This window comes from Panicum virgatum, chromosome 6N (genome assembly GCF_016808335.1).
Source record: "Panicum virgatum strain AP13 chromosome 6N, P.virgatum_v5, whole genome shotgun sequence".
Taxonomy (NCBI): Eukaryota; Viridiplantae; Streptophyta; class Magnoliopsida; order Poales; family Poaceae; genus Panicum; species Panicum virgatum.
This window is the reverse complement of record NC_053150.1, coordinates 5656567-5669008: the sequence shown is the minus strand read 5'-3', so window position 1 is coordinate 5669008 and position 12442 is coordinate 5656567. Positions and strand designations below refer to the sequence as shown.

At 52.8% G+C, this 12442-nt stretch overlaps 2 protein-coding genes across 2 annotated transcripts; one reads left to right on the top strand and one right to left on the bottom strand.

Moving 5' to 3' along the window:
• Positions 1-895: 895 nt before the first annotated feature.
• Positions 896-2699, bottom strand: LOC120677842 (F-box/FBD/LRR-repeat protein At2g26030-like). The gene is made up of 3 exons (XM_039959045.1): positions 1758-2699; positions 1531-1668; positions 896-1415 (listed from the first exon to the last, which is right to left on the bottom strand). Exons 1-3 carry the CDS (start codon positions 2697-2699, stop codon positions 1011-1013), a joined length of 1485 nt encoding a protein of 494 aa, XP_039814979.1. The 3' UTR covers positions 896-1010.
• A 6348-nt stretch (positions 2700-9047) lies between these two features.
• Positions 9048-10112, top strand: LOC120677841. The gene has a single exon (XM_039959044.1). The coding sequence runs from the start codon at positions 9048-9050 to the stop codon at positions 10110-10112; it is 1065 nt and encodes a 354-aa protein (XP_039814978.1).
• The last annotated feature ends 2330 nt before the right edge of the window (positions 10113-12442 follow it).

Sequence of the window (12442 nt, the reverse complement as noted above, 5' to 3'; positions counted from 1 at the left end):
CTCAGCCTTACCTCCCTCCGGGACCTTCTGGCACTCCTGTGAGTATGCTTTGTTAGTAGGTATTATTATATCTTTGTTATTTTTACTCAATTTATATGTTCCTATTTACAGAATCATTCGTGGAACGCATCGAACGACTCTCCTCCGGACCAGAACTCGCCGGTAGTCCCGTGGCAAAATTGGCCCTCCCCACCTGACCGTGAGTGACTTGTAGTACTAGATATTGTGGTATAATTCTGGACCCGTTCTATATATCAGACTTGTGTTGGCAGATGTATCGTACTTGTGATATGTATCGGACTTGTGATATATGTGATGGATTTGTGTTATTTGTATCGGTGTTATTGTCGTAATTGTCAATTATATATTTGTTATAATAACTTCCTGTAATATCCCTGCATTTAGATATATTTTTGTTGTATTGGTATCGAAAAACAGAGAAAAGAGGAACAAAAAAAATTTTGGTCACTTTGCCGAGTGCATAAGGCAAAACACTCGACAAAGTGGCCTTTATAGGGTCAGCAGAAAAAGCTGCTTTTACCGAGTGCTTAACTTCTGGCACTCGGCAAAGCTTCGAAAGTTTGCCGAGTGCCATTGTCTGGCACTCGGCAAAGCCGCCGTCAATGGTTGCCCCACGTGGCAACTTTGCTGAGTCCCGCGGCTCTCGACAACCTCTTTGCCGAGTGCCCGAAAAAAGGTACTCGGCAAAGCCTCCTTTGCCGTCAGGGGCTTTGCCGAGTGGTCAAGTGTTCGCCGAGTGTATAGCGGCCTTTGCCGAGTGTGCCCGACACTCGGCAAAGACGCTGAATCTGGTAGTGTTAATTGTATTCATAAGTATGTTATAACTATTACTACTATGAAAAGTATAGAGAACTGAAATTTTTGTGCTCATGTGTGCACCAAAATTCATGTAGCCTGATTGATAGATAAGCTTCAACAAAAAAACAAAAAAACAAGGCACGCATGATCAGTCTAGCTAGCTCAATCTAGCTGGACTCTGGAGAACCTCATCAGTTCCATTCATCATTTAGGCATGTACATGCCGATGTGTCAAAGGGATCATGCAGCGCCAAATTGTGGATGTGCTTCGTGGGTGCACAAGTTGACCGACGATGATCAGGGTCAGGCGCAAAGCAGATTGTAACACCTCGAGAAGCTCTGGTGCTCCAATGTTGCTGTTTACGCTGATTTGCAATCCATTCCGTGCTGTATTCGCCACGATCGGCTAGAAACTTTAAGGATTCTAGCACTCTAGCATTTGAGAGAAAGAACCTGACCAAGCTCACTTCCCACATGTCGCCACGATAACTTTTCAATTCCAACATCTTGAGATGTTGATCAAGGCATTCGAGCGAAACATGACGCCTCGCATTCTTGGGCTTCCCCCGTTTGATCATCTTCCAATGGCGCATTGACTGGAAAGGAAAACGCAGGGTGAGAACAGAGTATATATGAATTAATGTTCGATTCTGGCAGAATGTGCATGCAATCAGGTTTAAGTAACGTATATAAAGGTTGAAGTGTGAGCACCAGATGTAGCTTTTCCACGCATGGAAACCATGTCAAGAAGTCAACAACAACATCCGGATTGTCAGGAGCAACGTCTAGAGCTAGAATTGTGACGGTCCGCATCGCACTAGAATTAGGTAGGCTCAGGAACTCCATTTTCTGAAATGCACAGGGAAAACTAATGAGTTTGAGCGATCATTGAGCAGCAGCAAATAAAATGCGTTGAGCTACTAAATTGTTGCGGCTACCTTGAGAATCCTGATTCCAAACTCAGACTCAGAGACGCAATCAGCTAGATATCCCAGTATCTTCAGTTTGGGTGCCCGGATAACTTGGATCTGTTGGCCATTGCCGCCATAGCATACACCATCTGTGAAAAGCCTCTCCAACAGTGGAGCATCCTCGATGTTGATTTGCTGGAGCATTCCTTCACGGCTTGTGTTAGCCCATACGCCGAGGCTGCGTAGCGTCGGGGAGCTGATACGGAGATGGCGGTAGCCGGCGTTCGCCTGCAGCACCAAACTCTGCAGGACGAGGCAGCTGGACAAGATGCCATGGAGGGTGGTCTCGGAGATGACGACGCCCTTGAGGGTCAGCTGCTCGAGGCGCGGGAGATGGAGCACGGGGCAGGCCGTGGGGAACTGGAGCCTTCTTCGGCGGCAGTGCACGGTGAAGACGCGCAGGGTGGGCGAGAAGCGGAACACGGACAGCGGCGCCGGATCTAGACGGAAATCCGTATCGATGATTGCCGAGGGGGAGTAGCGCAGCTCGAACTCCTGGAGACCGTCGAGGCCGGGCGGCCGGAGCACGTCGTCGACCGCGGAGAAGCCGTCCAGGTGGTGGCCGCGCCAGGTGAGGGAGAAGCGGCGGCCGGGCCCGCCCTGGTGGCTGGCGAGGATGGCCTGCGCGGCCGCGAAGCCATCGGCCTCGAGGTTGAGGGGCGCGGAGCGCCAGAGGGGGCACCACCGGCGGGAGAGGACCTGCGTGCGGGCGCCGTCCTTGGCGGGGAGCAGCGTGATGACACCGCCGAGGACGTCGTCCGGGAGGCGGCTGATCAGGTCGAGCCGCCCCTCGTCGTCATGTTCGTCTCCTCCGCCTCCTCCGGGCGGCGGTTGCTGTCCCAGGGGCCGGGGTTCGTCATCCAGGTCCAGCCGCCGCCGCTGGGTGGATCTCGTCGTCACCACATCCATGACTCGATCGCGCGCCGTCGTCTGGACTCTGAAACAAACGCTAACCGACCGTCCCATTTGCCTTTGCCTTTGCCTTTGCCGCAAACCCTCCTCGACGGCGGGCCGTGTGGGCCCAGCCCAAAGAAGCAGATGTGTGCGATCCTGGATTTGAAACGGTGTGGGCCCAGCACAAAGAAGCAGTCAAGCAGATGTAAGTGCTAACTGCTAAGTGCTAAGCAAGCACGTATTCGCTTTCAGAGAAATTCAGTTAAGTTTCACACGAACATGTACATACTTCTGTATTTCTTGCTGTAGTTACGTACTAATAAGCTAGTTGGCCGTCGCTGCCAATTTGCTCCTTGTCGGCTCGCCGGCGTCGGCGAGGCCCTACCACCGCTCTGTGACTGTTTGTGGTGCCCATGGGTGAGTAGCCTTGGTCGTCCAGGGGCACAGGCAGTGTAGGGTCTTGGTCTCCGGCGTGGAGCTTACAGGGTTCTTCTCCTTGGCCTTGGTCCTTGATCAGCGTGTTTGTCGATGGCATTCATGGTTCAAATTGTGCCCGCTTCTGGCACCTCTTCTTCATCACTGCTCTCCTTGTTGGTGGTCTCATCAAATCAAATGCCGGGCGCTCCTTGTTGCCGGGCCTCCTTCCTTCGAGCTTCCTCCCCTTGTTGGGCGTCGGATGGCGGTAGACGGGAACCCGGATGTGCTGTGAAAGGTGCTGCCATTAGCTTGACGGGAGATCGGGGTTTCCGGTGAAGCTCTGATCGGTGTTCTCCCCCATCTTTAGTCCCCTTCCGCTGTGGCGGTTCCTCATTCCTTCGAGGCTTTCCTTCCCTTGTTGGATAGTGGAGGGCGGCAGCGGCGAGGTGTAGCTACGAGGGGTGGTGGGTAGCGCATTTGGTTTCTGCGAAGCTGGCAAGTATGTTGCTTGGTTGCGGTGCTCAGTAGAGATCGGTGGTTTGCCTTCGCCCGAAGCAGGTCTTAGTCTTTGGTTGTTTTGGAGAGCTGTGTTCCTCCTTCTGTAGTCTCTAGGGTTGAAAACGGTCGGGAAAACCTTCCAACTATTTCTATTCCTGTATTTTTTTTGTCGGGAATGGGAACGGGAACGGAAAAGATGGACAAGAAAATGAAATTGATTTTCTGGGATATCGGAAACGGAACATATCGGTCGGGAACATGTCGATTACGATCGGGAATCGATAACTCAAATCGGGAACACGACATATGTAACCACTCGAAACATTTAGCTTGACATAATAGTTACAACCATCAATCATTCATATGTAACTGATAAGCAAAAATAAAGTTAAACCAAGACACATGAACTGGATCAATACTCCACGCATGAACTGAAACACTGGAAGAACAGAAAGCTGCAGAAACAAGCTGCTTCGCAACTAAATTCCAGCATACAGTGGACTCCAAGGATTGAATACTTTAGTGGTAATTCTCGAATGCGCAAATGGCTGGATCAAACTTTTTCCAGCAACGTAGAAGGAGGCTATGGTGGCGAACATGGCGAGCATCTGGTGGACATCGGCAACCGTACCACCCCGACGGCGGACGACGCGACACGTAGCACGGGCCCCTCCAGGATATGCATCGGTCTTGACCTCCCTCCTCCGGATGCCGCACGCTGGTGTGTGCCGTCCTCAGCACGGGATAGCCATGGGCCCCGCCGCTGACATCTCTGGCCACTTGCACCACTCTCTCGGAGGCCTTGGGTTCTGGAAGGTTCTAGAAACAATGGTGGTTGTGTGGGGGGGAGTGAGTAGAGTGTGGCGCCTGGTGACGCGCTCGTCGCAGGCCGCGGTCGTCAGGCGAGCGGGTGCAAGAACGCGCGGACGAGGCTGACGGTGGCGGATGGCGGGAGGTCTGAGGGCTGCGAGCGGGTGCAAGAGGCGTTAGGCGAGCGTTGCGGTGGCCACCCGGCTCCGACGCACGACCACCGTGACAGCAAGGGGCGAGGTCCGCGGTGCGGTGGCGGTGGCTAGAGGTGGGGGTCGCCGGGTCGGGATGGAATGGGAGGGCAGGCACCGAGGCTAGGCGCAGTTAGGGTTGGGGGGTTGCGGGTTGCCTTGGGCCGGTTATGGGCCTTTGGCCTTTGACGCCTGCGGTCTGCGGAGGAGGAGCAGAGGATACTGTGGGCTGTGGGCTGAATTGTCATGACCAAGCGGACCCTGAGGAAGCAGCAGGCGGCAAGGCTGTTGAGTGGCTGATTCGAATTCCATAGTATGGGTTGTGTGATTGTATTGGCCCATGAGCGCCCAGGTTGTAGGCCCAGCTATGCCTGAGTAGTGTGGTTAAATAGACCTTGTATGAGCTGGCAAGACAGCGACAGAAATAACCGTCAAAAAAAGACTTCTTCTCGTTTCGTTGCTTCCTCTGTTCTTCGGTTCTTCCATCTTCTCCCTCGGAAATCCTCCCCTAACTATCCATTTCTGTTCTTCCATTCTCTTGTTCATGACAATTGGTACTCAGAGCTGTGTTCTGATCAATCTCTCTGTGATTTCTATCCGAATTTTTTTCTATCTCTCAGCGCGTTCTTCATTTCTGACCACGACCGCCTCATCGGCGCTCTGGTCTGCTCCGCTGGATTCACTCCGACTCCGACGTCCTCGCCCCGCCACCGACTCCCAGTCGGCGGTGGCCACCGCCACGCGTCGGTTAGCCATTCCGGCGTCGTCGCCTACCCCCTTCTCTCGTGCCGCTTAGGGTTAGATTTGGAGGACGCACTCGTACCCTCGATTTCGTGACGCATTCGCACTGGCTCCGCGGAAGCCGACGCAGTTTGAAGCCCAGATGTCATCATCCATGGATGATCTGGCGAAGAAGTTCGATGGCTTTGACGCCGCCATGACCAAGGTGCTCGACAAGCTTACGGCTCTGGACGCGTGGAAGTCGGCAGCTAGTACCTCCATGGACAAGCTGCTCGCCCAGTCAGAGTGCATGGCGACTCGCGTGGACACCATCGAGTTCATACCACCTCCAGTGCCTGCACGACTACTTGCGCGCCCAGCGACTGCGCCGCCGCACCCTCCGCCACGGTGGCCCAATCAGTTCGACCTGAACACGGCTCCGCATCAGGAGGTGCGCCCACCAGCATCCTCTTCGGAGCGGCCCAATGGGCAACGCGTCGCCACGATCACCAGGATGTTGGCGGTGGAATCCTTGGTTCCCACCCGCCACACCCGGTCACGGGTATGTGTCTTGATCCTCCTCCCCCGGAGTTTGGTGGTAGTGATGATTTTCGTGCTTTTCCTCGCAAATCCTTGCCCCTTCCCAAAATGGAGTTTCCAAAATTCGATGGAGAGAACCCACGTTTGTGGAAGGATAGGTGCGAGATGTATTTTGAGGTGTTTGGAGTCAGTGAGTCTATGAAGCCTAGATTTGCAGCTCTGAATTTTGATGGTGCTGCTGCAACCTGGATGCAAACCCTTGAGTTGCGCGGGCGTGTTCAGACTAGGGATGATCTCTGCACAGCTGTCTGTGATCGCTTTGATCGCGATCAATATCAAATCCATATGCGTCAGTTAGATGCTTTGCGCCAAACTGGTTCTGTTGCTGACTACTATCACCGTTTCGAGCAGTTGTCGCATAGCATTTTGCTCTATAATACTTCCTATGACGATGTTTTCTTTGTTACCCGGTTCTTGAATGGCTTGAAAGAAGAGATTCGCACTCCTATTATTTTACATCGCCCTACAACTGTGGATGCTGCTAGTTCTCTGGCATTGTTGCAGGAAGAGGAATTGCAATCCAGTAAAAAGCATCCCTGGGGAAAATCTGATGGGAAGGAGTTCAAGGCTGGTAGCAAGGGTTTCACTACCAATGATTCTATGAAATCTTCTCTCAAGAAAGATGACTTCAAACGCTCAGATAAAGCTTCTCTGGATGATAAATGGCAAGCTCGCAAAGAATTCAGAAGGGCTAATGGCTTGTGTTTTACTTGTGGAGAAAAATGGGACAAGAAACACAAGTGTCCAGATCAAGTATCGATCAGTGTTATTCAGGAATTACTGGAGCTCTTTCAACTAGAAGATACTCCTGATTATCCATCCAGTGATGATGATGAGGATGCTCATTCAGTTATGGCTATCTCTCCCTCCTTGCCTGAGGACACCACTGTTGTTACTCCAAAGAAAAGAAAAACTATGAGGTTCAGAGGGTTTATTGGCAAGTTGCAGATTCTTATTCTGTTGGATTCTGTTAGTGTAGGCACTTTCATCAGTCAAGAGGCTGCTGCATCTCTCCACCAGTCTGTGCAGCCTTGTGACTCTTTACAACTGGTAGCTTATGATGGGAGTCCTCTGTTATCTACAGAATTTATTCCTCAGCTCAAGTGGTGTATTCAGGGCCATTCCTTTGCTTATGATGTGAGAGTGTTACCACTCAAAGGGTATGATCTGATTTTGGGTGCTGATTGGTTGGAGGACCACAGTCCCATGTGGTTGCATTGGAAGAAAAAGATTATGAGAATACCTCATCAAGGACGCAGAATTCAGTTAAAAGGTCTGCAAGATGATACTTCTAGTTGCTTCAGGGTATCCCCTCGCAAATTGAAAGGTCTACTCAAAAGAAATGCTGTAACTCATTGTGTCAAGGTCCAACAAGTGGCTGAGTCTGAACTGGTTAATTCTGCTGATCATCCTTCTGTGCCAGCCATTTCTGATCCGGTGGAATTGCCTGCTTCGGTTCCTTCCTGTGTTCAGACCATAATTCAGCAATACTCTCACTTATTTCAGGAGCCATCATCTTTACCACCATCTAGAGATTTTGACCACTCCATTCCATTAGTGCCAGGAGCACAACCAGTCAATGTTCGGCCATACAAATATGCCCCCCATCAGAAAACAGAAATTGAGAAGCAGGTGGCAGACATGTTACACAAAGGAATTATTCAGAAAAGTGTGAGTTCCTTTGCATCCCCGGTGTTATTGGTCAATGTTGGAATATAAGTGAATTGCTCACCTCTCCCCATCAGCTTAAGCTTTTGGGTTGAACTGGTCGGTGCATGCAACTCAATATGGTATCAAAGCCAGAGGTCTCGAGTTCGAATTCTGGTTAGCGCAATTAAATAAAATAATTGCCGCTCGCTCCTATTCCACGTCTGAGGCCTGAGGGAGCCTCCACGTGAGGGGGAGTGTTGGAATATAAGTGAATTTCTCACCTCTCCCCATCAGCTTAAGCTTTTGGGTTGAACTGGTCGGTGCATGCAACTCAATAGTCACGAAAAAAGATGGGTCCTGGAGATTTTGTGTGGATTACCGTCAGTTAAATACAATTACAGTCAAGGACAAGCATTCACTGCCCATTGTTGATGAATTGTTAGATGAGTTACATGGCTCCAAATGGCTCACAAAGCTAGATTGTCGTTCAGGTTATCATCAGATTCGGATCACACCTGGTGATGAGAAGAAAACAGCATTTAAGACCCACCATGGGCTGTATGAATTTTTAGTGATGCCTTTCGGCTTAACCAATGCCCCAGCAACATTTCAGGCAGCTATGAATTCTGTTTTTGCTCCACTCATGAGGAAGGGTGTCTTAGTCTTCATGGATGACATATTGATATATACACCATCTATTGATAGCCATGCAGCTTTACTACAGCAGGTCTTTCAGATCCTACAAGACCATCAATTTTTTCTGAAGCTGTCTAAATGTGAATTTGCAAAGAGTGAACTGGAATATTTGGGTCATACTATATCTTCTCAGGGTGTCTCTACTAAACAATCTAAAGTTCAAGTTGTCTCTGAATGGCCAGTCCCTCAATCTGTAAAAGATCTTAGAGGCTTCTTGGGATTGACTGGCTATTATAGGAGATTTATCCAGCATTATGCTATGATAAGCAGGCCTCTGACATCTCTACTTAAAAAAGGAGTGCAATTTCAATGGACACCTGTGACACAAGAGGCTTTTACATTACTCAAAACTTTCCTGATTGTTAGACAGATTCTGTATATACTTGTGTGTGGGTCCTGCGCTAGGCATGTATAAGCCGGCCGGCCCTGTGTTTGGTTAGGGAGATATGGTTAGTTAGAGTCCTGAGTAGATTTGGTTTCGGGGTTTCCTTTAGCCCCAAGCTAGAGATATGGTTAGTTAGAGTCCTGAGTAGATTTGGTTTCGGGGTTTCCTTTAGCCCCAAGTTATTCTCAGCCCTATATATGTAACCTGTGTATCTCCCAATTAACCAAGCAATTATTCCACATAAATTACATCTCTTTCATGGTATCACAAGACTAGGTTTTCTCCTTCCACTGCTGGCACCGCTGTACGCGCGCCCCACCTCACCGGCGCTGCTCCTAGCGCGCCTCTGCGTTGCCTGCCGGCGCTGCACTTTGCGTGCCCGCCCGGCCTAGTGCCATGACTTCTAGCGATGATGACGCCGCCAAGCCTGCCGCCGACGCTAACGCTGCACGCGACGAGGAAGCACGCGCAGCCGAGGCTGCCCGAGCTGCTGCTCTGGCCCGCACCGAGGAAGCTGAGCGGGAGGCCGCCTCCGCTCAGGCCGATCTCGACGCCGCCGCCGCTCGTCTCCGTGCCACGCAAGAGCGCGCTGCTGCCGAACGTGCCGCGCCCGCGCCCTCCAAGGAAGATGACGCCGACGCCTTCCACCATGGCGAAGACGACATCGACCTCCAGGCCGCTCTTCTCCAACAGGAGGCCGCCGTCCTCCTCAATCTCCATGCGCAAGCTGTCTCTGTCCAGAACATCCGGACTCTCGTCCCGCTGCTCCTGGATGTCAACTCCACCTTCTACGCCCGCTGGAAAGAGTCCTTCCTTGACGTCCTCGGAAAGTACTCGCTGGAACGCCATGTTCTCTCCGACGCCGTTGCCCCTGCTTCTCCTTCCTGGGTGCGGATGAATTGTGTCGTCCGCACCTGGCTGCTCGGCGCCATCTCTGACGATCTCGCCGACTCTGTCTCCGAGCGCGGCGCCTCCGCTCGTGCGATCTGGCTCGCCATCGAGTCCCAATTCCTTGGGAACCGTACCACCCGAGCTCTCTACGCCGACCAAGAGTTCCGGGCCTTTTCCCAAGGCGATCTCTCCGTCGTCGACTACTGCCGCCGCTTCAAACGCATGGCGGAAGATCTTCGGGACCTCGGCCAACCGATCTCCGAGGAGATGCTCGTCCTCAACATCATCCGTGGGCTCAATGAGCGCTTCAGCGCCCTTGGTCTTCATCTTCGTCGCAGCACCCCGCTCCCTTCCTTCCTCCAGGTGCGCGACAACCTTCGTCTCGAGGAGCTGACCATGGCCAAAGCTCCCCCCGCCGCTGCCCTCACCGCCCTCTCCGGCTCCAACACCGGCGACTCTGGCGGATCCAAGCCACCCACCCCGGCGCTGCCTCGACCACCCCAGCAGCAGGACTCCGCCCCGAAGACGCCACAGCAGTCGGCGTCCAACTCCGGGGGCGGCGGCTTCTAGCGCGGCGGCAAGCGCTTCAACAAAGGCGGCGGCGGCGGGGGTTCCTCCGCTGGCGGCGCCTCTGGCAACGCATCTGGCGGAGGCTCCTCCTCCCCTGCGATGGCTCCACCGACCGGCACCAGCTTCTACAACCCGTGGACCGGCGCGATCTACATGTGGCCGGGTCCACGGGCCCCGATGCCTCCGCGGGCCGCTCCTCCAGCTCAACACCAGACCTACGTCGCTGGCCCACCTGGCCAATGGGCTGGCCAGTGGGGTGTTCCCTCCCCTGCTGCGCCTCTGTCTCCGGGCTGGGATCAGCAGGCCCTAGCGGCCCAATTCCAGACCATGTCGCTCCAACAGCCGCCGCAACAAGATTGGTATTTTGATACCGGTGCTACCACTCATATGGCTTCCGATACTGGTATACTCTCGACCTCCACTATTCCTTCTAGTCACTCTCCTTCATCTATCATTGTTGGCAATGGGAATCTCCTTCCCGTGGTCTCCACCGGCAGTACTGTCCTTCCACATAACCTCCATCTTAATAAAGTTTTGGTTTCTCCTAACCTTATTAAGTTAAGAATCTTATTTCCGTTCGTCAATTCACTATCGACAATAACTGCACTGTGGAATTTGACCCCTTTGGTTGCTCTGTGAAGGATCTTCCCACTCGGAACGAGATCGTCAGATGTAACAGCTCCGGACCTCTCTATCCGTTGCAGCTTCCGGCATTCGCCCTCCTAGCATCTAGCACCTCCTCGCTTTGGCATCAGCGTCTCGGGCACCCTGGTCATGAAGTTTTGTCTAGATTAGCACACTCTTCCGCCATTCGTTGTAATAAAAGTGCTAGCAAATCTATTTGTCATGCGTGTCAACTTGGTCGTCATGTTCGTCTTCCCTTTCATATGTCATCATCCCGCGCCTCGCGCCCCTTTGAGTTAATACATTGTGATCTCTGGACCTCGCCAGTTGCTAGTGTCTCGGGTCATAAATATTACCTCGTTATTCTTGATGATTTTTCTCACTATTTATGGACCTTCCCTCTCCGCCTTAAGTCTGACACCTCCACCTTGTCTGATTTCTTTTCCTATGTGCGCACACAATTTAACACTAGTGTGCAGGGCCTTCAGTGTGACAATGGCAGGGAGTTTGATAACTCCAGCTCGCGCATCTTCTTCCTCGCCAATGGCGTTCGTCTGCGCATGTCCTGCCCCCATACTTCACCACAGAATGGTAAGGCTGAACGCATTATTCGTTCCATTAATAATGTCGTTCGCTCCCTTCCGTTTCAGGCTAGCATCCACCCCAGGTTTTGGGCTGCCGCACTTAACACTGCTACATATCTCCTGAATATTCTACCCACCAAGACGCTCGATTTTTCTACTCCACATCTCTCCCTCTTTGGGACACCACCGTCATATGACCACCTGCGTGTCTTTGGGTGTAAGTGCTACCCTAACCTTTCTGCCACCGTCACAAATAAACTCGCTCCTCGTTCCGCCTTGTGTGTATTCCTTGGCTATTCTCATCACCACAAGGGCTATCTCTGTCTTGACCGTCATACTAATCGGATCATCATCTCTCGCCATGTGATTTTTGAGGAGACTTCCTTTCCCTTTGCGGAAACATCTCCCTCTCCCTCACGTGCGGATTTCGATTTTTTGGATGAGTTCACTAATCCGGTGGTTGTTCCTTTTCCACCATCACCGCAATTGTTGCCGGCAGGTACTACCGTAAGCAACATGCAGTCCCGCATGGTTGCTACCCTTCCCAGCGATGTACCTCCTACGCCACCTGCGGTCCCTGCACCAGCTGCGCCACGCGCGGCCCCGACGTCTCCCGCTGCGCCACGCGCGGCCTCGACGCCCTTTGCTGCGCCACGCGCGGCCTCGACCCCCCTGCTGCGCCACGCGCGGTCACGACGCCCTCTGCTGCGCCATGCGCAGCTTCTTCACCGACTTCAGCTGCGCCATGCGCGGCACCGTCGCCACCCACGACTTCATCCTCCCCCAGTGGTCCTGATGCTGCACAGCCACTGGGACGCTTTGGCTTGGTGTACTCCCGGCGCCCAGTGGTTCAGCCTGCTGCTCCAGCGCCCGTCACGGCTACACCTGCTGCTCCCCTCCCTCGTGGCGCCGTCCGAGTCAACCCTGTGACCAACCAGCATACCATGGTCACTAGGGCCAAGCGTGGTATTCGCCTGCCGGCTCTGTATCATGCGGCGCCCTTATCGCCGATTCCTCGGACGTATCGTGCCGCCCTCGCTGATCCCAATTGGCGTGCTGCAATGGAAGCTGAGTACTCTGCCCTCCTGTCTAATAATACATGGGATCTTCTTCCTCGACCAT

What these genes read in the sequence shown, in the direction of transcription:
- LOC120677841 (XM_039959044.1), top strand. Translation starts at nt 9,048, where the DNA reads ATGACTTCTAGCGATGATGACGCCGCCAAGCCTGCCGCCGACGCTAAC.
- LOC120677842 (XM_039959045.1), bottom strand. Translation starts at nt 2,699, where the DNA reads ATGGATGTGGTGACGACGAGATCCACCCAGCGGCGGCGGCTGGACCTG. An exon ending in TTGGAATCAGGATTCTCAAG is followed by an intron (nt 1,669 to 1,757) that starts GTAGCCGCAACA and finishes TGTGCATTTCAG; the next exon opens with AAAATGGAGTTCCTGAGCCT. An exon ending in GCGTGGAAAAGCTACATCTG is followed by an intron (nt 1,416 to 1,530) that starts GTGCTCACACTT and finishes TTTCCTTTCCAG; the next exon opens with TCAATGCGCCATTGGAAGAT.